Raw genomic sequence first — 27192 nt, 5'->3', positions numbered from 1 at the left:
ATCAATCAATATGGACATAATAATGTTATATTATAGTTTTTGTTTTTATAGTAATGAACAAATGTGTGACCACATGAGAGGACATGTGGAGGGGATTCGCTGGTTAACAATTAACTCCAGAATTAGCTAAATATTTTACAAGAACATTGGTCATATTGTCATCTATAGCATGTTTTTTTATGACTGTCCTTGAACATTACTTTGTGACAGTATGGCCAGTCACATTTTGCCATATTTATGTAAAGTTGGGAAAGAGGTCAATGACCTATAGTTGTCATGGACACAATGTATTCAGAACTCAACACTCTTATAAAAAAGGTTTCCAAAAGGGTTCTTTGGCTGTCCCCATACGAAACCTTTTTTGGTTCCAGGTAAAACCTTTTTGGGTTCCAGGCAGGTAGCCTGGTGGTTAGAGTGTTGGCCAGTAACAGAAAGACTGCTAGATCAAATCCCCGAGCTGATAAGGTAAAAATCTGTCGTTCTCCCCCTGAACAAGGCAGTTAAGCCACTGTTCCTAAGCCGTCATTGTAAATAAGAATTTGTTCTTAAGTGACCTGCCTAGTTAAATAAAGGTAAAATAAAAATAGACTTTTGGGTTCTGTGTAGAACCCTCTGTGGAAAGGGTTCTACCTTGACCCAAAAAGGGGTTTTCAAAGGGTTCTCCTATGAGGACCTGCAACCTAAGAACCCTTCCAGGTTCTAGATAGCACATGAAGTGATCCAAAAACGTCAGTTTGAATATTGCCATGCTCAGCTTTTTAAAACATTGTAATGCAAAAAATAATAATTTCATTTTTTATCAGAACAATACTTTTCAATGTCTATACCATGAAGATTTCGGCTTATATTATGCCTCTCAATAAATGGAAGTAACTGTGTTGAATGTGTAGGCTATGTGGTCCTTAAACACACCAAGGGGTGGTCATGATCTCATTTCCAAGTTAAGCAGACGGTCTGTTGTCCCCTCGTCAACACGGAATGGTTTACTCTCCTTTACTAATGGGTTTTACCGATAGTTATGCAGTCAAATAGATGTTCAACCAACGGCACGTGGCTGGCACCATTCTGTGTCGTCACTTTGATCCGGTAAATAAGATAGGAAGTTATTCTATAGGCTAGTTGATTCATTAAAGTAACGAGAGGCTATAGAGATTTTAGAGGGTGTTGTTTTCTGTAAGTAGTCTAACGCACCACTAACAATTATTGTTGGACAAATATAACCAAGAGAGGGCGCTGAAACGTAAATCTTCCTCTAATTATTCTCGCGCACAACACTAATAAATTATCACAAAAACATATAAATAATTCAAAATCATAAAGAAACCTTAAGACATGGTCGTTTTTATTATGTTTTATGAAATCTGTAGTGAAAAAAACATGATTAGGCCTATTTGTCATTTATCTGCCACGATTTTAAATGTTTATTTTTCATATTTGTTGTACTTTATTTTTATTTTATCATTTCAAATAGGTTCATTCCCTATTCCCTAGGCTACACCAAAATGTAAATTCGTTAGTGGCTGGATTGATTTTATTCTAGCCTAAATCATTCTTACTTTTTTTCCTAAAGCCTATCAGCCGACATCGAGGCAATCCGTTACATCGTCAGTGCTCAAACACATTGAATAAACTTGACTTTTTTTAAGGTATCTAGCTAACAGCAGCGCTTGTGTCCTGGGAAATCAATAGTCCACACCTTGACACACACGCGCGTTCACAGACGACACTTTCTCTGGCCTATTTTAGTCCACACATTCAACAGCAATAGAAGCTACCAAGTGAATATTACCTTTAAATTGTAAAATGCAAAAACGTGGCAATACGTTTTGATATAGGCTACATATTAGGGCCATATGTTGTTATTGCTTGCAATTGAGGTTGAAAATATCAATATTATTCTTAAGGGGACAATAATATAAGTTTTTACCATAAAACTGGTTGTGAAACCTGAATTGCTTAGGCTACGAATGATTCAGACTAATGGATCAAACTTAAACTAAATCATTTCTCTATCACTTTACCAAAGCTATATGAAATTTGGTGGCTTAGACTTCGATAAGATCGAGTAGACTAATGAAATAGTACATTACCTCGTCAAATACTCAACTAAATATAGGTCCTTGGTGGTGGGGAAGAAAAACAATTAAGATGCATTTAAATTCCTTTTTCAAGCAACGTCTGAAAAGAACATCACAAGAGAAATAACGCATGATAAAAAAGCAGCGCCAAAGCAGCAATTACCCCCCCCCCCCTCTTTTCTGATATTCAATAAGATTATAATGAATATTTTTATAAGACTGATCTTTTTATTCAGCGCAGGTGTACAATAGGGGGGCAAGTCGAGGAGTCTCACGCCTAGGTGTGAGGAGATTATTCAAATAGGGCAAGTGAAGAAGTAGGGATTGGAGGCTCGCCTGGCGCACAGAGCTATATCATAGCGTTTACAGCCAGCTCGGAACGTCATTTCAACTCCGGTCATCATCAGACGCTTTTCAGCGCCCGTGGGCACGGCTGGCTGAAAGACACACATGCGCCAGTCCTTGACTAAGGATCCTACCAACGACCCGAATACCCCGTGGTCCCAAATCACCGTTTGTTAGAGCGCGTTTTGCCATTTCTTCTGCGGAGAAACGGTTTGACAACTATTCGGAACTTCCATGATGCTTGGAGCAGTTAAAATGGAAGGACACGAACACACAGACTGGAGCACCTACTACGGAGAGCCCGAGGTGGGTACCTTAAATATTTTTTTTCGTCTACAGCCGATCCCATTTTATACAACTCAATATTAGCCCAGAGATAATATTAACTTTGTGATCAAATATTGACTTGAGGCGCCTCCAAATCCTGCCCCATCTCTACGCACGGCACTATCCTAACGAAGTTGTGCTTGACATGTAGGGAAAACTTTTTACTCAGATTGTAATTCCATATGTCTACATTTATCTTTACAAAATCATACATAGTTGTGTCATTTTACCCAATGAGCAAACATTTGTTTAACCGTTTTGATTGGTGAACGATGAATTCAAATATTTGTGTTGCAGGTTCTATAATATTGTCCACACATATTACACACTAGAACAATTTAATCCATTTTCTCTTTGTATTTAAGCGGATTGCCTGACGTAAGATATGGTGACAATGCTTCGTTTTTACTTGCTTGATGTAGGCTAGACATTTAAGCTATTGGCCACATCATCGAGTGAAGTTATATTTCTGTCAAGCAATTTGCTTTACCAAATTTAGCATTGGATTTCAGAAGATGGAACTGGATTGCTTGCTTTAACATCAATTTCGATCATTTATGTTTACCATTTTAATAATACTGATTATCATAGTGTTGTTGGTTGTTGTTATTTTTGCTGATATTATTGATATTTTGTCATAGCTTTATTAGGTCCACTACACATGAACACTATCAACACTTCCCGAAAATCTCAAACAGTCTAACAATCCTTGTTTTCTGTCTTGCTTTCCAGTGTTACACCTCGGTTGGCAACATGAACACAGGCCTGGGCATGAACTCAATGAACACCTACATGAGCATGTCGGGCATGAGCACCACGGCCAACATGACAGCCAACCCCATGAACATGTCCTATGTCAACACGGCCATGAGCCCCTCCATGACCGGAATGTCACCGGGCACCGGAGCCATGAACGGCATGGGCGCTGGCATGACAGCCATGAGCGCCACGCTCAGTCCCAGCATGAGCCCCATGACCGCGCAGCCTCCGTCCATGAACTCCCTTACGTCCTACGCCAACATGAACGCCATGAGCCCCATGTATGGACAGTCCAGCATCAACAGATCTAGGGACCCCAAGACATACCGGAGGAGCTACACTCACGCCAAGCCCCCGTACTCTTACATTTCCCTCATCACTATGGCTATCCAACAGTCCCCCAGCAAAATGCTGACGCTGGCCGAGGTCTATCAGTGGATCATGGATCTTTTCCCGTTTTACCGACAGAACCAGCAACGCTGGCAGAACTCAATTCGCCATTCTCTATCGTTCAATGATTGTTTCCTCAAAGTGCCTAGATCTCCGGATAAGCCCGGTAAGGGCTCGTTTTGGACCCTCCACCCGGATTCGGGGAACATGTTCGAGAACGGCTGCTATCTGAGGAGGCAGAAGCGGTTTAAGTGCGACGGCCAAAAGAAGATGTGCAAGGAGACAGGCAGGAAGACATCGGAGGGCGGCTCGAACAGCAGCTCGGAGAGTTGTAACGGCAACGAGTCCCCCCATTCCAACTCCTCCCCCAACGATCACAAAAGGTCTCTGTCAGACATGAAGTCGATCCAGGCTCTGAGTCCGGAGCACGCCGCCTCACCGGTGTCCCACTCCCAGGTGCATGGGCACCTCATGTCCCAGCACCACTCGGTCCTCGCACACGAAGCGCACCTGAAACCCGAGCATCACTACTCGTTCAACCACCCCTTCTCCATCAATAACCTCATGTCCTCCGAACAACAGCATCACAAAATGGACCTAAAGACTTACGAGCAGGTGATGCACTATTCCGGCTACGGTTCCCCCATGGCCGGGGCGCTATCAATGGGTTCAATGGGAAAAGTGGGCTTAGATTCCTCGTCAATACCCGCTGACTCATCTTACTATCAAGGCGTCTACTCCAGGTCTATTATGAACTCCTCATAAACTCTGACCCCAAACAGAAAACGGACCCTTTCCAGCAATTTGTACATTTGTAAAATGATAGTTTGTGCATGTAGGACTATTCAAGATATTTTTGACGTTTCCCACTGATTTAGTTGTCAACTTGGTTTAGTAATTATTTTGTAAAGGGATGTTCATAATAATGTGACTAAATCTGTTCAAAATGCGGCGTTAAGAATGGACCAAACGACAATAAGCCTAGTGTAAAATGCATCTGTATAGGCCCTACCTACCGGGATTCTTAAATGAATGTAAATGCATCGTGGGAGACTGAAGTTCTTCAATCATTTGTGTAATTCTTATTTATGGCTTGTAAATGTGTGTTCTTGTAGTTGACGACAAGAACAGAATCTATATTAAAGTGTTATTTGGATTTTTTTCTGAACGCAATTTTGTTATTTACACAGTTGGTTTAGGCCTATTACGCATCAATAAAATAATAGGCCTGTTATTATTATTATTATTATTATTTTTAGTAGTAGTAGTAGTATTATTAGTAGTATTAGTAGCATTGGTATTAGTAGTAGTAGTAGTAGTAGTAGTAGTTGTTGTAGTCGTACTAGTAGTAGTATTAGTATTATTATTATTAGCATTAGTAGTATTAGTAGTATTAGTAGCATTGGTATTAGTAGTAGTAGTAGTTGTAGTAGTAGTTGTTGTAGTCGTACTAGTAGTAGTATTAGTATTATTATTATTAGCATTAGTAGTATTAGTAGTATTAGTAGCATTGGTATTAGTAGTAGTAGTAGTTGTAGTAGTAGTTGTAGTAGTAGTAGTAGTAGAAGTAGTAGTAGTAGTAGTAGTAGACCTAGTAATATGCAGCAGTAGCAGCTTCAGATATGCCTAATATTTTAAGATGACAATATTTTTTCCTATTGAAAATATCAACATCAGGTCTTCACTCTTATAAAAGTGTTCCGTTGTGTCCAAAAAAAAGAATATTTAGGAGGAGTTACATCTTTAAACACCAGGGAAAAGGCGCATTTTATTTGGTGACCTGTGTGCTCATAACGATACTGATAATCTAGTTGTGTAGTGAGGATGGAGGGAAAATAAAGTTTTCATCCTCTCAATGACCAAACCATTTTCGAAAACATAAAGAGCAAACTATAGGCCTATTGATAATTGGCAAAATGTTGACAATGACAAAAAACAGGGCCAAAATGTCAATATAAGAGTATAAAAAGAGAGGCAAGCACTAGGTTTATGCACAATATCGAACATTTACGATTTCTTTCCAATTTTGGATTGCAGTTATTAAACTGCACCTTCATTTTCCCTGAGATAAAAAAGTCTTACAACTATCTTATAAATGTTTCTTTGTGCCTCCCACGGGTGACAAGTGGGCTATTCTCACGTTGGCCAAAGATGTTTCATTTAATTCCATCTATCATTTTGTCATATTTAAAATGTTAATGATATTCATATAAATAATAATTATGGTGTTATAGCCTACTTGAAAAATAACAGGAAGGCCCGCACACTGAATATGCTCCCAATCACTGACAACGATCTTCGTCAGGTCAAACAGAATGAATGATCCCATCCACATTCCCCCCACATGATCATTACGCAAATTATGATATATTCACACAATTGTTATCTGACAATTGTTAACGCGAAAGAAAACAGAAAAATGGGCCTATTTACCCACATGGCTCCTAGATATTTAGCAAACAACATAATATATATATAATATATATTAGGAAACGTATATTAACTAGCTGTAGGATATGTTACAAACTTTGATTCCAAGTGACAGTGGTGAAATAGAGGTGGATGGAGTGCAGAGACAAGGATAGGCGTTGGAAATGGTCACAAGCAGTCAAGTTATGACAAAGAAGTGAGGTCATGCACCAAACAACAATCTCCAGCTTAACACAGGCATGTGTTTTCTATCATAATATTATGCTAACGATCTATTCAAACGTGATATCAACAACAGTTAGGGGCGGCTCAATGTCAGATGGCAGAAACAACCACAGCAATGTTCAAATGTTGTTCATGCGATAAGGGCTCTATATAGTTATTACATTAATAATCACTAGGCCTATACAAGAAATGACCTCGGCACACGGCTTTTGCTTTAGTCATGTCTTTAGTCATGTTACAACCTTAAAATGGATTATGAAACGTATTCATCAGTAAATCGCACGCGCACGCGCACACGCACGCACGCACACACAAACACACACACACACACACACAGTAAGTCCCCCCTGATGGAAGACACACTCAAGTTGAGATCTTTGGATGAAATGTGTTTCATTATCACATAAAAGTGTCCCGTGGGGTCAGAGAATAGTTGTGGGGAAGGGGGCTGATTGAGAACAGTGTACTGAATGTGATGTTCCGCCTGCTTTGTTCTGTATCACTAAGCCATTGTCTAGGGGTACTTTTAAACTACTGAGAGATGCCTTCTCAATGAGCCTAAAGATAAGATATAGTTATAGCCGAAATGAATCAAAATCCTTACATTCCCAAAACGGCAAGACACCCGTTATTTTCCTCCACGGACCGGGGGATACCAAGCCCCAAGCTCCAAGCTCCAAGGGCAAGGAGTTTGTCCCTTTGCCAGATAGGACACTGCTTCACCTTCTGAACACGTAAAGGGTGCATGCGTTTATTCTGCAGTCCCTCTCACAAATCGTACTTTAAACACCCGTGATCTGCGAATAAACAAAGGCAGTAAACAATGGAGTGGAGGCTATGCCCACAATATAGGAAGTACATGCACAACCAAATTGCAGGAGTGTAAACTTTGAAGAGGACGTCACCGCTCAGTAAATGTACACAGACATTCAATTTCGTTCTCTTCATTTTAGACATAATGCGTAACTGATTATTTTTTTAGCACACTGATCGATATCTCGGTAAAATAATCTTCTTTTTTTTTAACTAGCGGGGCAGTGAAATCTTTGCTTTGTGCTAAAGTCAACAGTGACAGAGTTTGAGCTCAAATAAATGCCGTGATGTCTCCAGCCCTTTGCAGAAGGCTGAAGGCGAGGCTCCACATTGGGCTCCTAGCTTGCCAGTAAGCATCCACCGTATTTCACAGGTATGGACATTTGATTGTATATTTCCTAACTTTGTTTCAATTCAATCGTTGTGTGATGGTAGTTATTCGCTTGGGGCCGGGGGTTATGCTAGATGAGAACTGAGCACTGGCTCAAATCCTGGTTAGAAAGGTCCTCGAGCAGGCCCTATTGGGTTTCATGACAATGGGTTGGTTCAAAGCTTCATAAAAGGCTGATGTGATTTGCAAGTTCTGCGATAGAGGTTGTTGCCTCTTCATTCCGTGTCTTTCAATTGCGTGTCAGAGAGCTATTGCAGCTGATATATATCGTTGATGTCACGAGAGGAGCACTTGCTCCATTGCGCATGGAACTCTGTTTTATAGCCTACTATGAAGCCCTGCGGCCCCAACATTCACATGTTAGCGTCCGAGTGGTTTATAGCCTGTCATTTTTTTAATGTTTCATTGCTATCCGTTTTTGAGTGTTTTGCTGTGTGCGTCAGGTTTTCAGATAACCCATTTGAGTTTACATCAAAGTATTTTCTATTGGCTTTCTTTTGGGGATGATTTAAAGATAATTTTACACACACTGATTGAAAATAATTCAAACACTAATCAATATTGGAATTCCAAATGTCAAGAACATGTATTTTGAATGAATGAGCTATCATCAATTATCCTCATTATCTTCCACATCTCATTCATGATACCTATTTACAATTGGTTGCGGACTTCTAATGATAACATATGGCTAATAAAATAATAATAATAATAACAATAATAATAATATGATAATAATAACAATAAGAAGAAGAATAAGAAGAAGCCTGCGTAATAGGCTTAGGCTACTGTATAAAAAATACACCATTGTGCTCAGAAAATAGTAGTAGCCTAGTAAAAGTTGTAATGTTGAGATGAAACCGTATGATACGTCCAAAACACTGGGGATCGTTTTCAATAATTAATTCCCCTCCAATCTCGCTCTCACAAGGAGCAAGAGCCCTCGAAAATACCCATTACCCATTATTAAAATAGCATATGCCGCCGCTCTTCTATTCCGGTCCTTTGATGGAGGTGGTAACCTCAGTCAAGCCTCCTCCAGGATGGAGTGAAATGGGAATGGCCTTTAGGAACCCTAGTTCAAAGGTAACCGGCCTTAATCGGCACTGGAGAACCTTCTTACCAAAAGTGCACGAGAGTTTACGCCACTGACATCAGCCTCTTTGGCCTACATCATCCAATGTATTAGTTACCTGAGATAGGTAGGCTACATGACATGACGGACCAGGACCTTCATTATTGTGGATAACCATTTATAAAGGCCCGGATCCGAAACGTTTTTTTGTTTTCGCTCAAGTTAAAAGAAATCGGCAATAGAAATATATGCATGAGTCCTCGCTGGCTGGTCAGGCAGATGCACGCGCGTATCAACACACGCACACACGCACGCACGCGCGCGCGCGCACGCACACACACACACACACACACACACACACACACACACAAAGGGGTTTCACATTTCAGCACAGAGATGCCTCTGCAAAGGGTCTGGGCACACCATCATAGGCAACCCCTTCACTGTTGTTATAGCAACAAGATGAGCGATGGTCCAACTTGTTGATCCCTTTACTTTGCTAACCCATTTTAATTACATTTCTTACCGGTCGCCCTATTTGCATATTTCTAGATTAGTTTGAGTCACACAAGGAACCAATGGCATTTCTCAAGACTGAAACCTAGTTTGGATTTATTGGAACAAGTTGTGGTCAAATTTGGATGCAATTCCTCTTGCTGTGAGGACGCCAGGTTTTGTTCATTCATGCCCCCTTCTAGACTCTGAGGCTGAACTCGCGGATGCCTTATCTGTCCATCTGTTTGCATTTCTATTGCATGAGCTTTGGAACAAAATTCTCAAAACACTGGGACACATCGATATAAGGTCTATAAGCATCAAAGCAAAATGTTGAAAAGTGGTTTGAAATAGGTTTTCATTTTGATAACAGATATCGTTGGCCCGGGGTATTGCTCTTCATGATGGGACCATGGATTGCATCATTTGAATTAACCAAGTTAATTCATAGCAGTAAATGCACATGGTCCCATAGACATATAGGCCCATAATAATATCATGTGTGACGGGTTACCAACTCTGGCCCTATATTCCGGTTGAAAGCACTAGTAGCCTAAGCTCACATGCAGCCACCACCAGGGCCTGGAACACCCAAGTAGAACGGTCTCCCGGGTGATAGCGGGACACCGGTCTAACAAGCTGTAATTCGGTTTTAGCCTATTGCAGGGGTGGGACCGTCCACACTGCCCCAATTTAACTCCTCTTTCACGCGAAATACTCCTAATCCCATATTTTTGTAAGGGAAACTGCTATCCTACAGTATATTAAAGACAACAAAGTGAAAACTCAAAGCCACCCATGGTTTCTCAGCAGTCAGGTCCTCGTCATGATTTACGCCCATCGCGTCCATCCATCTTGCTTCAATTAACACTAGTTTTAGTGGCCATTTAATTAGCTGACACTTTGCATTAATAATTCTCAATGCGGGAGCGCGAGGTTATGCTATTCAAATAAGTGCAAACATTTATGATCCAGTACATATATACATTTATTTAGGCAAGGGATATAATTATTTTAGCTAAATAGATTTCTAGAAAAAAATCAGCAACATAGATTATGTCTGTTGCTGGTGGCAAACCCATTTTCCCTCTGGGAATACATTATTATTATCATTATTATTATTGTCATAATGTTTTATCACAATTATTATTACGATTTATAATAATAATAATAATAATTATTATTATTATTATTCATGTAGAATATTAATAATTAGGGTACTGCTTTTAAATTGATGATCGAATGACCATAGACTAACTAACAGACGTTGAGACCAAGAGGTGCAAAACGAAAAATAAAAATTCAATATTGATAAAGGTTGATAATGGATCCTTTGAGAACTACAGATAACAACACCAATTGATTTACTGATTTTCAACGATAAGCATTTTGACTATAATAATTTGACACTTTCAATAGATGGGGGGAAAACTAGATGTAAAAAAAAATATATATATACATTTTCGTTTTCATATATGTGAAAATATCAAAAGTTAAAAAGCGGTAATGCACCAAATATTGGTATGCACCCTGCTATAAAACACCAAAGAAGATGAAGAAGAAAAAGTGAAAAAGCTGAGAGTAATCAGTTCATAGGTAACCCCAGTCATTCATTCCATTGCAAATACAATTTGCACTTTTTCTTACAATATTTCTAATTTGGTATGATAATTATCCGAAGTAGAAAATTGGAAAGGATACCTTATACACCTTTTAAAAACATGAATGTATTGCCAGGTTTCCCTTACAGGTTCATGGGCTTCTATACACTTTGATGTTTGATGAATTGCAGTTAGTATTTGGACATGATTCTGACCAATATTTTCAATGTATTGAGCAATTCATATCGGAAGTAGTATGAGAAATTAGACTGATTTGAGTCAAATGGTGATAATAAATATGGTTGCCTGAATGGTGTGTGAAACACCCTGTGGTCAACCCAATATGGGAAACTGTGTCTGCCTGACTCTGTGGCAGAAGCCTTTTCTGTTCACTTTACAGTAAACCTCCTCATTGTCTGTTTGTACCCTAACTGAGTGGGTCCTAAACGTTAGTTCCTCCAAAGCTCCACCTTGAATGAACCATTGGCTGTTCTATTGGAAACAAAACGCTATGGAGAGGGATATGAAGAGGGCTCTCAGAAGCATTGAGAGTAGGCAATTGTACACATCCCAATGTAGCACAGAAGGGCGTAATGTAACGGGATGAAAAGAGAACAGATGCCCACTCTACTCCCTGTGTGTTGCTCCGGAGAGGAGTCTGTATTTAGCCGCTGATACTGTTTCAATGGAGACGACACTAGGAAGTATCCCATCCTCACTGATAACCATCAGGAATTAGCAGAGTCATGTCATGTGCCACACACCTCTCTACCATACACAGGTGCGCAACCTTTGTTTTAGAAGTGGGGGGGAAATAATATATATATTTTTTTGTTATCGGTCGGATAAACACTCCAAACAGCCTACCTGACCTCTCGGAGGCGTTCGCATGTTCCAAAAGCACACCGGCTCCTCGTTGTGTATCACATTCCAATGATACAACTGGGTGGGGGGACAAAAATGCAATTTCAGAACGTGTGTGTGGGGGCGGGGTGAAAGTTGCGCCCTGGCCATACCTACACTTCTCTCCGATACCTCGCTTATTGTACACGCTGTTCTTCTGAACCCAGCTGTCACTCCTATAGATACAGAATTCTGCTGTACACACCTCTTGACTTGACATCTCTTTCCCATTCATTTGAGAATGTCTGAGTTATGAACAGACATATCAGAAGAAATATACAGAGACAGTTTGGAGGAAACAACTCCCATTTGAAGTACAACTTTGAGGAATCAACTCCTATTTGAAGTACAGTTCGGAGGAAACAACTCCTAGTTGAAGTACATTTTGGAGGAAACAACTCCAATTTGATGTACAGGTAACACCATTCATAACATCTGGCATGCTTTTCTCAGATGATAAATTCCAGCCGTCATTTCAGGTTTGACCCACCAGAGCAGGTAGAAATCAAAGGTCAGAGGGTCAGTATGAGAAAAGGAGGAGTGTGAGATGGGAGAGGGGGACATGGTGAGAATGCAGCCGGTGACTGTGATGTGTCCGTACCTCTCTAACACGGCAGTGTGACATTACAGACCAGTGATTCCTCTCAGCCTGAGCCAGGCCGCATGGCCGTGTGGTCCACACATCCACACCACAGGGCCGCACTGGCGTCACAGAGAAACCAGTCAACAACGCCCATTGACAGTACCGAGGCAGCAGCTGGTGGGACAAGCACTGACCTAAAGACAACCTATTCTGGTCAGGACGGGGTGCCTCTCAGTACCCCACTGCTTTTGTATCACTTAGAGTGGAAGGATTGTTGGTGCTTGTCCATCTACAGTATGCACTGTAGAAATAATCCTAGATTTATAATCCTAGATTTATAGTATCTTAATTTGACCACCCTGTTGTTGTAGGACATTTCCTGTATAGCCAATACATATAGCAGGAAATGCAAACTCGTAGTGTATTGAAGGTATAAAATGGCTTCTAAAGTTTGTAAATTCCACTTAAACATTTCCGACATGATTTGCCCTAACTTTAAATGTATCAACCTCTACAAAATTGTCCATTAATTATAATCCAAACAATAACTCACATTTCCTGTTGCTGCAGCACTATTTTCCTGCTGTGAACAAACTGACTCAAATTAAGATCCTACATCTGCATCGAAGAGTCATCTGAAAATATATGCAGTGATATGGATACAAAGTAATCAGCAAAAACAATGGACATCCTTGTGGATAAATAGGATGAAAGGATAAATAAGAACACAAACGTACAAGTGGTGTTGATTCTGCTCGAATAAAGCAGATATTGCAGAGCGATTAGGGCTTTTTTTAGGTTGGTTCGGCTTTGGTTCATTCTAAAAATACAATCACCGTTTTTGATTGTGGTTTCGATTATTTGGGTTTAATGCAAGAACAACACAAAATCAAATAATTAATAAAAGTCCATTGATGGTAGTGACTGCCCATTATTGCTTATCACTTATTAACCATCATTTATTCATGTTACTTTACTTTAAAACAATATTTCAGTTGTTGTGTATATAACTTTTTTGTTTTATTTGATGACTTTATTATTTCATTCCAAGTCATCTCATCTCTATAGAGCTGCTTCCTCTGCTGTCTGACAAAATCACGATTTTTTTTAGTTCTTCAAAGTTAATATGGCATACTTTTATGACTGCTGAATATCAACTACCAATCACTTAGATCGTGTATTTTCAGGTAGAGATACCTGGCGAAGCAACAGCTGCTCTATATCCCCTCACGATCGCGCATTCTTCTGTCTCTTCCGTAGCAGGCTTAAAAGAAAGACATGCCCGACAAGTCGATACGCAATGGATTATGGTCATTGTAGTTAATTACCACATATTATGTGCTAAACAATGTATAATATTAGCCTGCTGGAAACTACAACTCCCTACTACATAGCATAGTTCAGGCTGGATCTGATTTAAATCGAGAGAAACTGTGCAATGTGCGCGTTGAGCTCACAAAAAAATAACAAAATGGAATTCAAACGTCTGTCAAATAGTTGTTAAAAAACTGAAAAATAACCGACATTTCAGTTAATGCTCAGTACTAAAAGCAGAAGAACATTTAATGGGGATAACAGGCAAGGCTTTTGTCTCTAGAGAAGAGAACAGTGAAGAGAGGCTCAGGCATGCTAGGAAGGAAGATAAGCTTCTCAAGGAGATATATGAAGCTCAGGAAACCCATGGCAAGATAATACATGTGTGTTCAACCATGCAGCAAGACACTGTATTAAATCAAGATTAGAGAAGTCCAAAATATGAATCTAAGTATTACCGGGATCAAAATGGAGAAATGTGTGTTGTGTTATTTAAGTGATTCTATCGCCATTTTCGGTAACGTAGAGTATTCTGCAGTCACATTTCCCAATGGGTTTGATGCGAGTGTTTGAGAGTGAACCCTGTTGGCAAAGCCAGCATAGAACAATATGTCATTCAGCTGTGTTAAAGAGATTCCTGCTCAGCTGTGATTGATCCGACATGGTTGCTTTATTCCCCCCGAGGCCTGAACAACATGGGGTTTTACATTCAGACTCTGGCAGTACTGATGGATATCTCTGAATGTTTCTCTGCCATGGACTCAGACTATCTTTTATTGCCTTCTTCCTCTGTTTCCACCCAGTGCAGACATTCACACACAGACATGTCCCTGGCATGTCTGCCAACCTCTCTCCTCACCCGACTTCTCTCCCCCAGGGAACTGAGGCCTACAGGTCAGTCACAGCCAAGGACACACAACTCATTAAAAGTTAATGAAACCTAAAAACGCAGTGCGCCAGCGATTCATTTAAACCCCAAACCAATCTCAGCTTCCAGCAAAGGCAAACAAGCCCGTGTGGCCAGGGCCCTAACCAGGGTTTGAGTTTCAGTGCGGTCCGGAAGATACATTTTCTAGAAGTTGAAGCTCATTTGCTGCATTTCTATATAATTCAAAAAAACTTCAAAATGCTATGGAGAACAGAAAAAAACAAGCAAAAATGACCCCAGCCTTTATCACCTTGGCTGCTGTAGGTTCACTCACCTCAGTCGATCTACAAACACATAGCCTATTAGCTATACAATTGTAATGTTATACCCCTGAAAGGGGGAAATTATTCTAACTTAATATCAGTGCCAAAACGAAAATGTATGGCATTTTTAGAACTGTATTGTTTGTCTTTTAATGTAGGCCTAGTCCTATAGGCAAGATAGGCCATTCGGAGATGTTGATATTGAAACAGCTTATTTTTTTTAAAGTTCCTAACTTATTTGATAAGACTAGTACAGGTTTTCTAAGGGGGCCCCAACCCCAAGTTTGGGAACCACTGTACTAACCTCTCTCTGCTTGCTTCCTATCTCTCTGTCTCCCCTGCTTCCTCCTGCATGCATTGCCTCCTCCATCAGCCTCACCACTGAGCGCCAAATCACTGTCTGTCTCAGTAGCCGATCTGTAAAGCAAAGTCATTATGAGAACCTAGAAGCTTATTTTTTGCTCCTGCTGATGTAGGCTCCGTTTAATGTTAGCTTCTTACTTCATCCTAGCTGGCTAAGTAAACGAGCCAGAGCCCTTCAACTTTACTGCAATAGAAGTCTCTGACGGCAGCTAGCCACTTGACTGACTGACTGACATATATCTATAAGCGACTATTTCCAGATGTGCACTCATTCTCCGAGAGTCGGTTTTTGTTTGTTTTGTCTGTAGACACGGCAGGAGTTTTAAAATCGTTTTTTTCCCGGTATCTCGCAAACACACTGACTGCAGTGTCTCTAGTTGCCTACTTGAGTGGACTCCAAGCTGGGGTAGTTCGTTTTACGTCTCAGGCCTTTGGCGTAGTTAGCCGTTCGAGAAAGTGGTGAATGTGCTGCAAAAGAGGAAAATCCGGGAGGGAAATCGGGGGACGCACGCGAATATAACGAACAAACCACTGTTAATGATTCCGCTCGTTTGCAAAGAGGCTGGCGCTAATATAACGCAGTCAGATCAATAATATACGCGTTCTGAGCTTTGATCAACGCTTGGAGCCATATTTAGATGTAGGACCATATATATATATATATATATATATATATATAAAAAAAATTAATATATATATATATATATATATATATTTTTTTTTTTTTCTTTCTTCTTCAAATTATAAATAATTACCGAGGTCCAGACCTTGATGTCCTCATGTTGCCATATGTAGTTACGGCCATGCGTGTGGCCCCAACACTCTACTCTGAATAACAAACTACGTAATATTTTATTCTGTATATTTTCCCTATGCAGACACGTTTGGTGTGATAGGCTATCTTACAATAGGACTTGTCTAATTTATTGAATGCGAGGAAAGAGTGTTCTGCAGGGATGAATTCTGTAATCTGCTTCCAAGTTGAATGTAATATCTCTACACCGCCTCAGCTTGTCAGGGAGGCTAAAAGATATGCGATTTGAACATTCATGAGAATCACTGACATTCAAATAATGTACTCATTTGAATACCATAGAAGTGGAAGCTAAATGTGTGTTAGGTCCTGTGTTTGTTCTTCTTCATGGGTATACCAGTACAGAGGACTGTTCCTGATCTGTGCATAGTTTAACACGCATAGGCTATTTCGCCACTTTTCAATAACCCACTCCTCGCTCTATTTCCCAGGGAAGCCCTCATCTAATAACATTTCGACTCAATTTAATAACAACGAATCAACAGCAATAACATGTCAACGTGTGTAAAGATGAGTGTCATTCGGAAACCTAAGCGTATTTGTGTCTTTAAAACCTCCACTTTAACATGACCCCCCCCCACGCCCCAATAGAGGTGTCCTCTGAGGATTCAAATTAAATTCCCTCCATGTATACGCCACTGTCAGCCTTTTAATGAATTCACATACCCTGACTTGAATTAAATTAATCCCCAATTTAATCCCATATAAATGGCTGTGTCGTTTATCACGTACAGGCTGATGCTCGGCTGAAGGGTCCTGGAAAGCTGGTTGGTGTCTATAGAGCAGTTGAGCAGATTACCATTAAAAGACGAGCTGTACTTTCCCTCTTACAGAGTATTCCCCTGATACATACTATTTAACCCATTGTCTGTCGACAGTGACATAGTTTGGAGTGGGATTTAATATCCTGTCAGATGAAGAAGTAATCCACCCAGATGTATGTGTCATGATCAGATACCTTTATTTTCCCATGTGCAATAGTGGCATTGAACAGATTATACAAAAAGAGAGAGAAAAAAAATGTATGGATGCAATGTTATTTCTGGTTTCTTCAGTGTGTTGGTGCAACACACCTTTGATATTGTTCTGGAAAATATTGGTTACAGTTACTGCAGCTGTGTGTTTGGACTTGTTTGAGGTCATTTTTCCAGAGACTGTTGCGTTACTATATTGATGCAAATTTCAGGTGGGGTTAACATGCAAAGCAAAGCATTACTTAAATGATGAACTCTTTGAGGCAGTGAGCTGATTGATAATAGTTTCTAAACAACTAATCCATACAAATGCTATAGTATCATGTGGTACAGTCAAATATTGCTAATGCGTTTAAGATGCAAATGCATACCAGGTTTGAATAAGAGTATGTTTTAGTTTTCATGATTAGACTTGAACTATAAAATCAACAATCGTACAATTTTGTTGCCATAATCAGTGTGGCGTTGTATGACATTTGTACCATAATTCAAGATATATCTAATGATAGACGAATTGGTAGGGCAAAATAGGAACAGTTGTCTGGTTTGGTGTCTCTGGCGTTAGAAGCTGAGCGTAGTTAGCTAACAGATATGGCAGTGTCACATATCCAAAATGTCTAATATATAGCTGCTAAGTAAGCGGTGATTTGGGATGATTTTGTGAGTGACAGATGGTTCTAAGTTCACGTTAGCTGTTCTGACAGAGGTTCCAGACTCTATATCCCGTTCCACCAAATGTCTGACCAGATATACTTTATGGAGGAAGCTTGGTCAATTCTCTGCCAAGCCTGGCTCGTGTACCTATCATTATTATAGAAAAAAAGAACAAACTTTTCAATTCACTCCCATACCAACAAATCCTTGACAGACGCTGGCCTGTCACTATTCATACCATTGTGCTGCCATTACAGCTAAATGCATCATTTGAGTTTCAGAAATCCATCCTGTATGTATCCAACACCAAATGTTTGGTGACTGAAAGCCTACGTTGCAGGGCAGGGGTGCATAATTGCTAGGAAACATTTTACTGAACATTTGGTGATAAAATGCAGTCCCCCCCCCACGCACACAGCTTAAAGCAATTAATTCAGGATCCTGACACAAACTCTCCAATCCTTTGACAGCTTGGAGCTGAAATAAAAATGCTAGTTCTCCTGGGAACGTCAGGAGATAGCCGGCTCTTTTCTGGACTGTTTGCTCACTGGCCCTGAGAGCAATCTTCCCCAGTCAGAATGAAATGCAAGGACACAAACAATGTACCTCAGAGAGAATGGGAGATGGGGAATGAACAGTTTGGACTATTTGCTCAGCAGAAGGGCAGCCACAATGGCTGGCCGATGGCTTTCCCATGCATCAAGCCTCTTAGTCTTAGGCCTCCCTTTGTTGCCGGGTTTCATCGCTCTGGCCAGATAAGAGCCCAGCTGCCCTATACTTTTAATTCCCATTGAACACCGTACTGTATCGTCATTTATCTGCCTACATACTGCCTGCCATGATGTTGTTGTTTGATTGAATGGGTTATTGCCTGTGTGTCTCGGTGGCTAAGGTTCACCTTAGCATGTGCTGTCGTTTAAGTCTTGAATCCCTCTCTCTTCGATAAACAGCGGGCGGTGGTTAGGGTGGGGGGATAACGCCTGATCCCTCTTCTCTACAGAAAAGGAGGCAGCACAAGTCAAGCACAGGATACGATAAAGATACCCATTTACATACAGTTGAAGTCGGAAGTTTACATACACCTTAGCCAAATACATTTAAACTCAGTTTTTACAAGTCCTGACATTTAATCCTAGTAAAAATTCCCTGTTTTAGGTCAGTTAGGATCACCACTTTATTTTAAGAATGTGAAATGTCAGAATAATATTACAGAGAATGATTTATTTCAGCTTTAATTTATTTCGTCACATTCCCAGTGGGTCAGAAGTTTACATACACTCAATTAGTATTTGGCAGCATTGCCTTTAAATTGTTTAACTTGGGTCAAACGTTTCGGGAAGCCTTCCACAAGCTTCCCACAATAAGTTGGGTGAATTTTGACCCATTCCTCCTGACAGAGCTGGTGTACTGAGTCAGGTTTGTAGGCCTCCTTGCTCGCACACACTTTTTCAGTTCTGCCCATACATTTTCTATAGGATTGAGGTCAGGGCTTTGTGATGGCCACTCCAATACCTTGACTTTGTTGTCCTTGAGCCATTTTGCCACACCTTTGTAAGTATGCTTGGGGTCATTGTCCATTTGGAAGACCCATTTGCGACCAAGCTTTAACTTCCTGACTGATGTCTTGAGATGTTGCTTCAATATATCCACATCATTTTCCTCCCTCATGATGTCATCTATTTTGTGTGCACCAGTCCCTCCTGCAGCAAAGCACCCCCACAACATGATGCTGCCACCCCCCTGCACGGTTGGGATGGTGTTTTTCGGCTTGCAAGCGTCCCCCTTTTTCCTCCAAACATAATGATGGTCATTATGGCCAAATAGTTATATTTTTGTTTCATCAGACTAGAGGACATTTCTCCAAAAAGTACGATCTTTGTCCCCATGTGCAGTTGTAAACCTTAGTCTGGCTTTTTTATGGCGGTTTTGGAGCAGTGGCTTCTTCCTTGATGAGCGGCCTTTAAGGTTATGTCGATATAGGACTCGTTTTACTGTGGATATAGATACTTTTGTACCAGTTCCCTCCAGGATCTTCACAAGGTCCTTTGCTGTTGTTCTGGGATTGATTTGCACTTTTCGCACCAAAGTACATTCATCTCTAGGAGACAGAATGCTTCTCCTTTCTGAGAGGTATGATGGCTGCGTGGTCCCATGGTGTTTATATTTGCGTACTATTGTTTGTACAGATGAACGTGGTACCTTCAGGCGTTTGGAAATTGCTCCCAAGGATGAACCAGACTTGTGGAGGTCTACAATTTTTTTCTGAGGTCTTGGCTGATTTCTTTTGATTTTCCCATGATGTCAATCAAAGAGGCACTGAGTTTGAAGGTAGGCCTTGAAATACATCCACAGTTACACCTCCAATTGACTCCAATTATGTAAATTAGCCTATCAGAAGCTTCTAAAGCCATGATATCATTTTCTGGAATTTTCCAAGCTATTTAAAGGCACAGTCAACTTAGTGTATGTAAACTTCTGACCCACTGGGATTGTGATACATTGAATTATAAGTGAAATAATCTGTCTGTAAACAATTGTTGGAAAAATTACTTGTGTCATGCACAAAGTAGATGCCCTAACAGACTTGCCAAAACTATAGTTTGTTAACAAGAAATTTGTAGAGTGGTTGAAAAACGAGTTTTAATGACTCCAACCTCAGTGTATGTAAACTTCCGACTTCAACTGTAGGTCTACATTATTCTGCATGTGGATAGTTCATATGGAGCAGGGCTCACCATGAAGGAGATTCAGCTCAAACGCACAACTTACACAATGGGAGGAGCCGCGAAAGTGAAATAGACATTTCAACATTGTATTTCAGCATTTTGGAGCCCACTGCTGAGTACTGCAAGACAGCCCTTGAGAAAGAGATGAGATGCGGCCATTAAATGACCTAATACCAACCCGAGAGAGTAAACAAAGCTAGTAGTTCCTCTGACTGAGAGCAGGAGCCATGTTGTGGTCTTTTGTTTCAGTTTGTTAGTTTGTGTTCGCATTTACATTGTTTCGTTTCTCGTGGAACGTGTATTCCGACTCAACGTTTGTAATGTCTATTTGACAGGAACAGGAATTACTACAGTTCCCCCTTGTAGACCGCTGAAGAAATGTAGCTAACAATGATAACAGTTTCTTGAAAAAAACGTCTGATGGCATACACACACCACGCACACACTCAAACACCCACCCATCCCCCACTAATGCCAGAGGCCCCCTGGGTGGTCAGGGCCAGAGGCTGAGTAGATGGTGGGGACTCTGATGCCCTGTAGAACAGTGTATCTAATGGGACACGTTGCAGTTGAATCATTGTCACAGTTAACTTTCTCAGGTTGTTGCCATTTTGTAGGTCATTCTTCTCATTGGCTTGTCATTTTCTGTTAAGCACTTTGCTCGTGGATTCATTCAGAGGGACAGCATGGCGTTGGAGTTGAATGTCCAAAGACAGAGCAATTTTATGTCAATCACATTTCAAATGTTTAAATAAGTTGTTATTGTACATCAAATATAAAATACAGATTAAATGTAGCTTGGGTGTTAGCAAAGAGAGCATAATCATTAAGAAACAATAAGTGCTTGTTTTGGTTGAGAGTGAGCAGCTTCGCAGTTTGGTGAGCCTCTGAACGTTTAGGGAGCATGTCAGAGCTCAGGTATGGGAGGATAAATAGGTGTGCAAATGGGCTGTGTGAGCGGAGAGGCAGCCACCTGTGTGGTGGGTGGTGCCGGCCCTGGCAGCCCTCTCAGCTCCACGCTCCACTGACCCTGAAATAAAGCTCTGTTCAAGGCATTTCAACACTGCTTAAGGTTGTCCGTGGCCGTGTAATTTATGAGTTCTGAGAACATGAGTTATGGGCTCCGTACAATGCACAATGAGTCATACAAGACATTTACAACACTCCTCCAATTACCGCAGGCGCCGACGACCTCGGGCTCACCGGGCTATTGTCTTGTGTCAGAGAGCACTCGGATGACTCACTCAGTGTTGATGTTATGATGCTTAAGGTCATCTGAAATGTACTGTGTTCATGACGGTCTTTAGTTACCTGTATGGTTGTCTGAAGCCAAGAGGCTGCAGTCACAGCCATCAAATATCAGGCCCAGCAGCTCCTAGTGGGTGGTCAGACACAGAATGAAGTGTCATTGGCTGCTCCTTTGACAACCCAGAGCAGAGAACATGACTCGATGCACTTTGCATTAACTGTATTTTATAATGCATGTTTTATTGTATTGGAAATGTATGCAGGGATCTTAGCGGGTAGACATTTCAATGAAATCATATATAATGTAAGATCGTTTTTTTTCTTTAAGTAAGTACATATTTTCAAGCGCATTATTTTCATTTTTATCTTAAATGGTGGCTCGTGGTGGATTGATTTAACAGCTGATTTAATCAACAATTGCATGATTTGAAACGGCATAAAATGGCAATGTCACTCACAATTTGATAACCATTAGAACATAATGTTGAATGAAATTGCAGAATAATACATTGATAACTTAACTATAGAACACATAGCAATATGTTGACTTTGATCAACTGAAAGACTGTGTGCAATATAAGGCAAGGTTTGCTTGTTTTTATGAAGCATTTTGCAAACTTAGAATGAAAATGTACAATTATGTATCGAAATGAACACTTTTAGGAGAAGTACACGTTGACCTCGTGTATTATTTCATGTAGAGGCAGATAGATACATAATTAAATGCCTTCATAATTAAATGCCCTCACTATGTGGATAATATTACACATCTGTTGGACTAGATAGTTTTTATTTTTGCCAGAGCTCTAGAAATTTAAGAACAAGAAACAAGAAGGAAAGCATTTTGTAGTATTCTACAAATGCAATGATTTATTTCTACCGTTTTTGTGCGATAGTTACATTGTTTTCATAGGAGATTGAGAATAAGTACACTTAATATAATGACCCATTTGTCAACAATTTGTCTGTAGCTAGGTTTAAAGTAAAATAACTATTTGAATGACATGAAATTTGACTATAATTGTATCGTTGTGTTGTTTTTCTTGAATTATATAAATAGGAAATGAACAAAAAGAGAGTAGAGTACAAAATTGCTGTGTAAAAAAAACATGTAATATGCCTTTGAGGTATGTAAAAACAGAGAAAATGATTTAAGCACTTTCTCTTATTCAGCATGGAGGGTCATAATATCACTTCAAGATATCAAGATAAAATGGTACCGGACCGTGGTGGTGTTGGTTGATTAATTGACAGAAGAGCATAATTCAAAGAACCTATGCAAATGCACATTTTTACCTAGTTGACAGTGTTCTCTTATATAACATGTGGCTACAATATACATTCATCCCTCAATTTATCAAAAGGATGACAGCTGTTAGCGTTCATCGGTTACAAAGATCTTATTGTCAATTCATTTATACAGACCAATTACCATATGTTATATACATGGGAAATGTTATATTTTATGACTGCTGTTTTATATTAGATCATGCTCAATATTCTCATTTGTTCTATGCTTAATGTATGGTACTAGTTTTGGGATATTTCTGAGTATTGTGCCTTTTTGCGTTGGGTCCGTGAAACCAGAAACACACGGAGTACTCATCACAAGCAGCCCACTGGTGATGTCATTCACCTTACTACCTCTCTATGTGGACGTGTCGACACCCCGCAAACACCTCTGACACACGCGCTTGAATGTTGCAGGCGAGTTAGCTAAACATTCCTGGGTGTTCCCCATTCTCCTATCTATACCTGCTTACCACTACTCACACTGAGCTGTTTTAGCTTCGTCTCTGTGACCGACACCGCAAAGTCCACTCTCTCACAGGAAAACGAGCAACTCACATAACCAGGCTTTTGACAATACATTTTTTATATGTACAGGTATATATATGGGTGATGTCCTATTATGTAGAAAAAAATTACAACATGGTATACAACTTTATTAAAGTAAGTCTCAAATGTATATAGGTTTTAAGTTTTCTCCCCATACAGGTTCTTAAATGTGACTGAATAAAATGTTTTGCTCTGAGGCTTTGGGAATGATTGCTGCCATCCCATGCTTATCGGCACATTCAGCTTGTTTGAGTTGATTTGAGGTGCTGGGTCTCAGAGGACGGATCGCAGAAGAACTATAACCACATCAAATAATGAAGGGAAAGGGGTTTCTTGAGCCTCTCTCTCTCTGTCTAACAGGGCTCTGCTGGGGAGGGCTCCATGGCTGTGCCGTCAGAGAGGTTCCTTCAGAGAGAAGAGGGATAGGAAGGAGAGGAGGCCATAACTAGAAGAGGAGAGGTTAGGACAGGAGAAGCAGATGGATCTGCCGCCACACACAATGTCCCTTCTGTCGTGGGCTGTGCTGTGACCGCCCCATGGCAGCGGCCAGGTATGTCAGCTATGTTTACCAAGCCATCCATCTCCTACCTGCCCTTCTGAAACAGGAACCTTTGTTTGAACCATACAGTCGTTAAGCTACTCGTTGACTCGGATCAACCCAATATATTTCCTGGTGGGTGCAGCAGCATGGGATTAGGGTCATCTTAGTTTTGACCTTTGTTTAACTTTTTTTCTGAAAACCCCCCCAATGTTAATGTATTTAGATGATTCAGAAAAGATTGTCTGATTGTGGTCAGGCGAGGTGCTGAGTTATAGAGGGGGGACACCAATGGTCCTTATCATGCCTGGCCAGGGTTAGCAAATAAACTGTCCATGGACGACAACACACATACACTGGGAGGATTAAGGCTCTGTGACGTTCATACATGCGTGGTATAAACAAAGAACATGGTACAAGTGTATGAAAAAGAAAAGAAAATGGCTACCAATATAAGACAACAAATATGGATAAGAGGATCTGAAAGGAACCAATTATTTCCACGTCACTGGAGTTAATAAATAGATTATTATTTCTGTTTGCCAAACGCCTTTACATGTTGTCGTTTTCGTGTAAGAGGAATTTCAATCCACTTATATTCTACTTTTTATCTAAAAAAAATTCTAGATGGAGATTAAGTGAGTTGAGGCAAAGGAGAAACTGGGAAACTCCATCTGAGATGAGAGGGGATGTTGTAAAAGCTTTTAAGTCAAGGCAACAACATCAGTGGTTCATAGCAGTGTTTAATAAAACCATTATCAATACAAGCACTGACTCATACCGGAATGAATCACCTTGATCTAATTGTTGATGGAACAAATAACGTGACACATTTCCTAAGTGAGATTCTGGCATGAAAACCTATCACAAAACTCTTCAACTGCTGTGTGCAAAATCGTTTCAGTTCCAGCTTCACCCTGTTCCCTAAAATGCAAACCTCCATTTATCTCTCACTTCTATTCACTAGGAGAGAGCAGATATCTGAATGTGCCACATTAATGATTGACTCATAGCTTGCAAAGTACCCTACATAGGGTGTCCACTTTGTTCACTTACGTTTCACTATATTTTTAGCCTTACACTCGAGCTTCCACAACCCTCTCCAACTCTCATACGGTATTATTGGCTTTGGGGGTTGGGGTGGGTGGACCGAGACAAACTCTCTTTAGAAAACCATCGGCAAGTTGAGGCAAATGGGAGATAAGAGCTGTCACTGGCCCTTTTAGTGGGTTATAAGAATGAGGCTGTGTAGACTTAATTCTCTTCTAAGATAAATGTGTCCCGGCTTTTCTGAAAGCTAGTTCATGTTTCCCCTTTCTGCCATAAAGCCCACTTAGACAGGCATGAAATGAGCCCTGGATTTCTCATTCACATCATGAACTAGAGAACAAACCAAGAATAGGGTCCTTTAATTAACTATGTGATGGTAAAACAGGAGCAAACCTTGAATGACTTGTTTTGTTCATGGTCATATTTTTTTTATCAGGCACCATGTTGGACAAAAATGGAGGTGGTCCTGATTAGATTCGATCATAATAACATTTTCTTTGGAAATGTCAAGCTCTCATTCTTATCACCACACCGTTTCAGTACGTTTCTGACACTATATGACATATTGAAAGCTCAATGATAATGCTTTGATAGTTGAAGTCTTGTGCTGTTGTATATTTGAGGGAAAGAGTGTCGCACCAGTTTTTCTGAGAGATGTATCCTATGGCAAAGGTGTTTTGTTGGGGATTAACTTGTGTTATTTTGTCTTTATCCTCCACAGATGGAGGTGGAATGGGACCAATGGGATCAATGCGGTGCTGCCTACAATCTTCTCCCTGCATCACCTCAGATCCACAGCCACAGAACCACAAAGGCACTTTCCTCTCTGAGTGCTTGTCTACCTGGCTACGTCTGCGTCTGACCTGTCTGGATCTATGAAATATCAAAGCTTGTGTCAGGCAGCGTGAATAGGGAGAGAGAGGCACCATTAATGATTAACTGTTCTAAAAGCCTATCAGGCAGCCATGTGACATGCTCGCAGCATTTTTTGAGCAGATTGGGGGAAGCTAGTGAGCAAACACAGGTGCTTTGGACTGGAGTCGCCGACGCTGTCAGGGACAACCACAAACAAGAGCAGCACTGCCTAGCTAAATGAGAGCCCACCCACTTTACTTACTCCCTGGCTAGCTTAGCTTAGTCACTGACTGCAGTGGCTGGAGATCCTCACCAGAGACCAAGTCCAATGTCCCCCCAGTGTTCCACAACCTTTCACACAAACAAACAAATAAAACGCGAGGGTTGGAGTCGCTGTGGTCTCAAGCATAGGGGAAAGCAAACAAATGAATTGGGTTCCAGTTCTCACTTTCTAAAACAAACCAAATGTGGGTTGAACACTTGTTCTTGAGAAGCTTAGTGGAGGCGATGACAGATATTCCGAAATATGCAGGATGACAAACTGATTCTCAGGAAATGAAGTGGTTGATTTGATTGTTTCATTAATGTTTCATGACAGGTGGATGACGAATAGATCATAAAGACACAAAAGCCGATTTTCTGTCAACAAAGTAGACTATTTTGTTGTCCTGATTTTATTTCGATTTTTCTGGAGTTGTTTTCAAGGTTTTAGAAACACGGTCTAGGTCCAGGCACTTAACCATTTTCTCCTCAATAACGTCTGTCCCTTTGTAAAACGACTGAGAGCGTTCTGTAGCACAACTTTGATAACACAATCAGATGATATGATGGCGTTAACTGAACACGGCTTTCCGGCAGCGAGATAAATGAACAGCACGATAACGTTAACAAAAGCCTAGCTCTGATTGGTAGGTCTATGATTGGAAAACAGGCAGCACGGAAAGTCTACACAATAAGGGCAATTCATTAGATTTGTTATTTTCTACATGACCTGGGTCAGACGGACACCTTTTGTATCAGTCAAAATTTATTTGTGTGTTTTACAGGTCTTTCGTTTCATACCCAGCAATTACAGTGAGCCTGTAAAGCAGAGATGATAAAAGTGTTTTAAAACAAACACTCCAAATCAACAGGAGAGGAAATTAAGTTGTAAAGGCAGAGCGAGACAGAGAGAGAGAAGCTGAGACAGAACAAGAGGGAGAAAAAGACAT

General features: G+C 40.5%; 1 protein-coding gene and 1 long non-coding RNA gene across 2 annotated transcripts; both read left to right on the top strand.

The window, feature by feature from the left end:
* Positions 1-2354: 2354 nt before the first annotated feature.
* foxa2 (forkhead box A2) lies at positions 2355-5055 on the top strand. The gene is made up of 2 exons (XM_029713765.1): positions 2355-2729; positions 3483-5055. The coding sequence occupies exons 1-2, from the start codon at positions 2658-2660 to the stop codon at positions 4662-4664; spliced, it is 1254 nt and encodes a 417-aa protein (XP_029569625.1). The 5' UTR covers positions 2355-2657; the 3' UTR covers positions 4665-5055.
* A 2387-nt stretch (positions 5056-7442) lies between these two features.
* LOC115162455 (uncharacterized) lies at positions 7443-26636 on the top strand. The gene is made up of 4 exons (XR_003869554.1): positions 7443-7471; positions 7585-7740; positions 23899-24088; positions 25848-26636. It is a non-coding gene; the product is annotated as an uncharacterized LOC115162455 (long non-coding RNA).
* The last annotated feature ends 556 nt before the right edge of the window (positions 26637-27192 follow it).

This window comes from Salmo trutta, chromosome 25 (genome assembly GCF_901001165.1).
Source record: "Salmo trutta chromosome 25, fSalTru1.1, whole genome shotgun sequence".
In the NCBI taxonomy this organism is placed as follows: domain Eukaryota; kingdom Metazoa; phylum Chordata; class Actinopteri; order Salmoniformes; family Salmonidae; genus Salmo; species Salmo trutta.
This window is presented reverse-complemented; position numbering and strand designations above follow the sequence as displayed.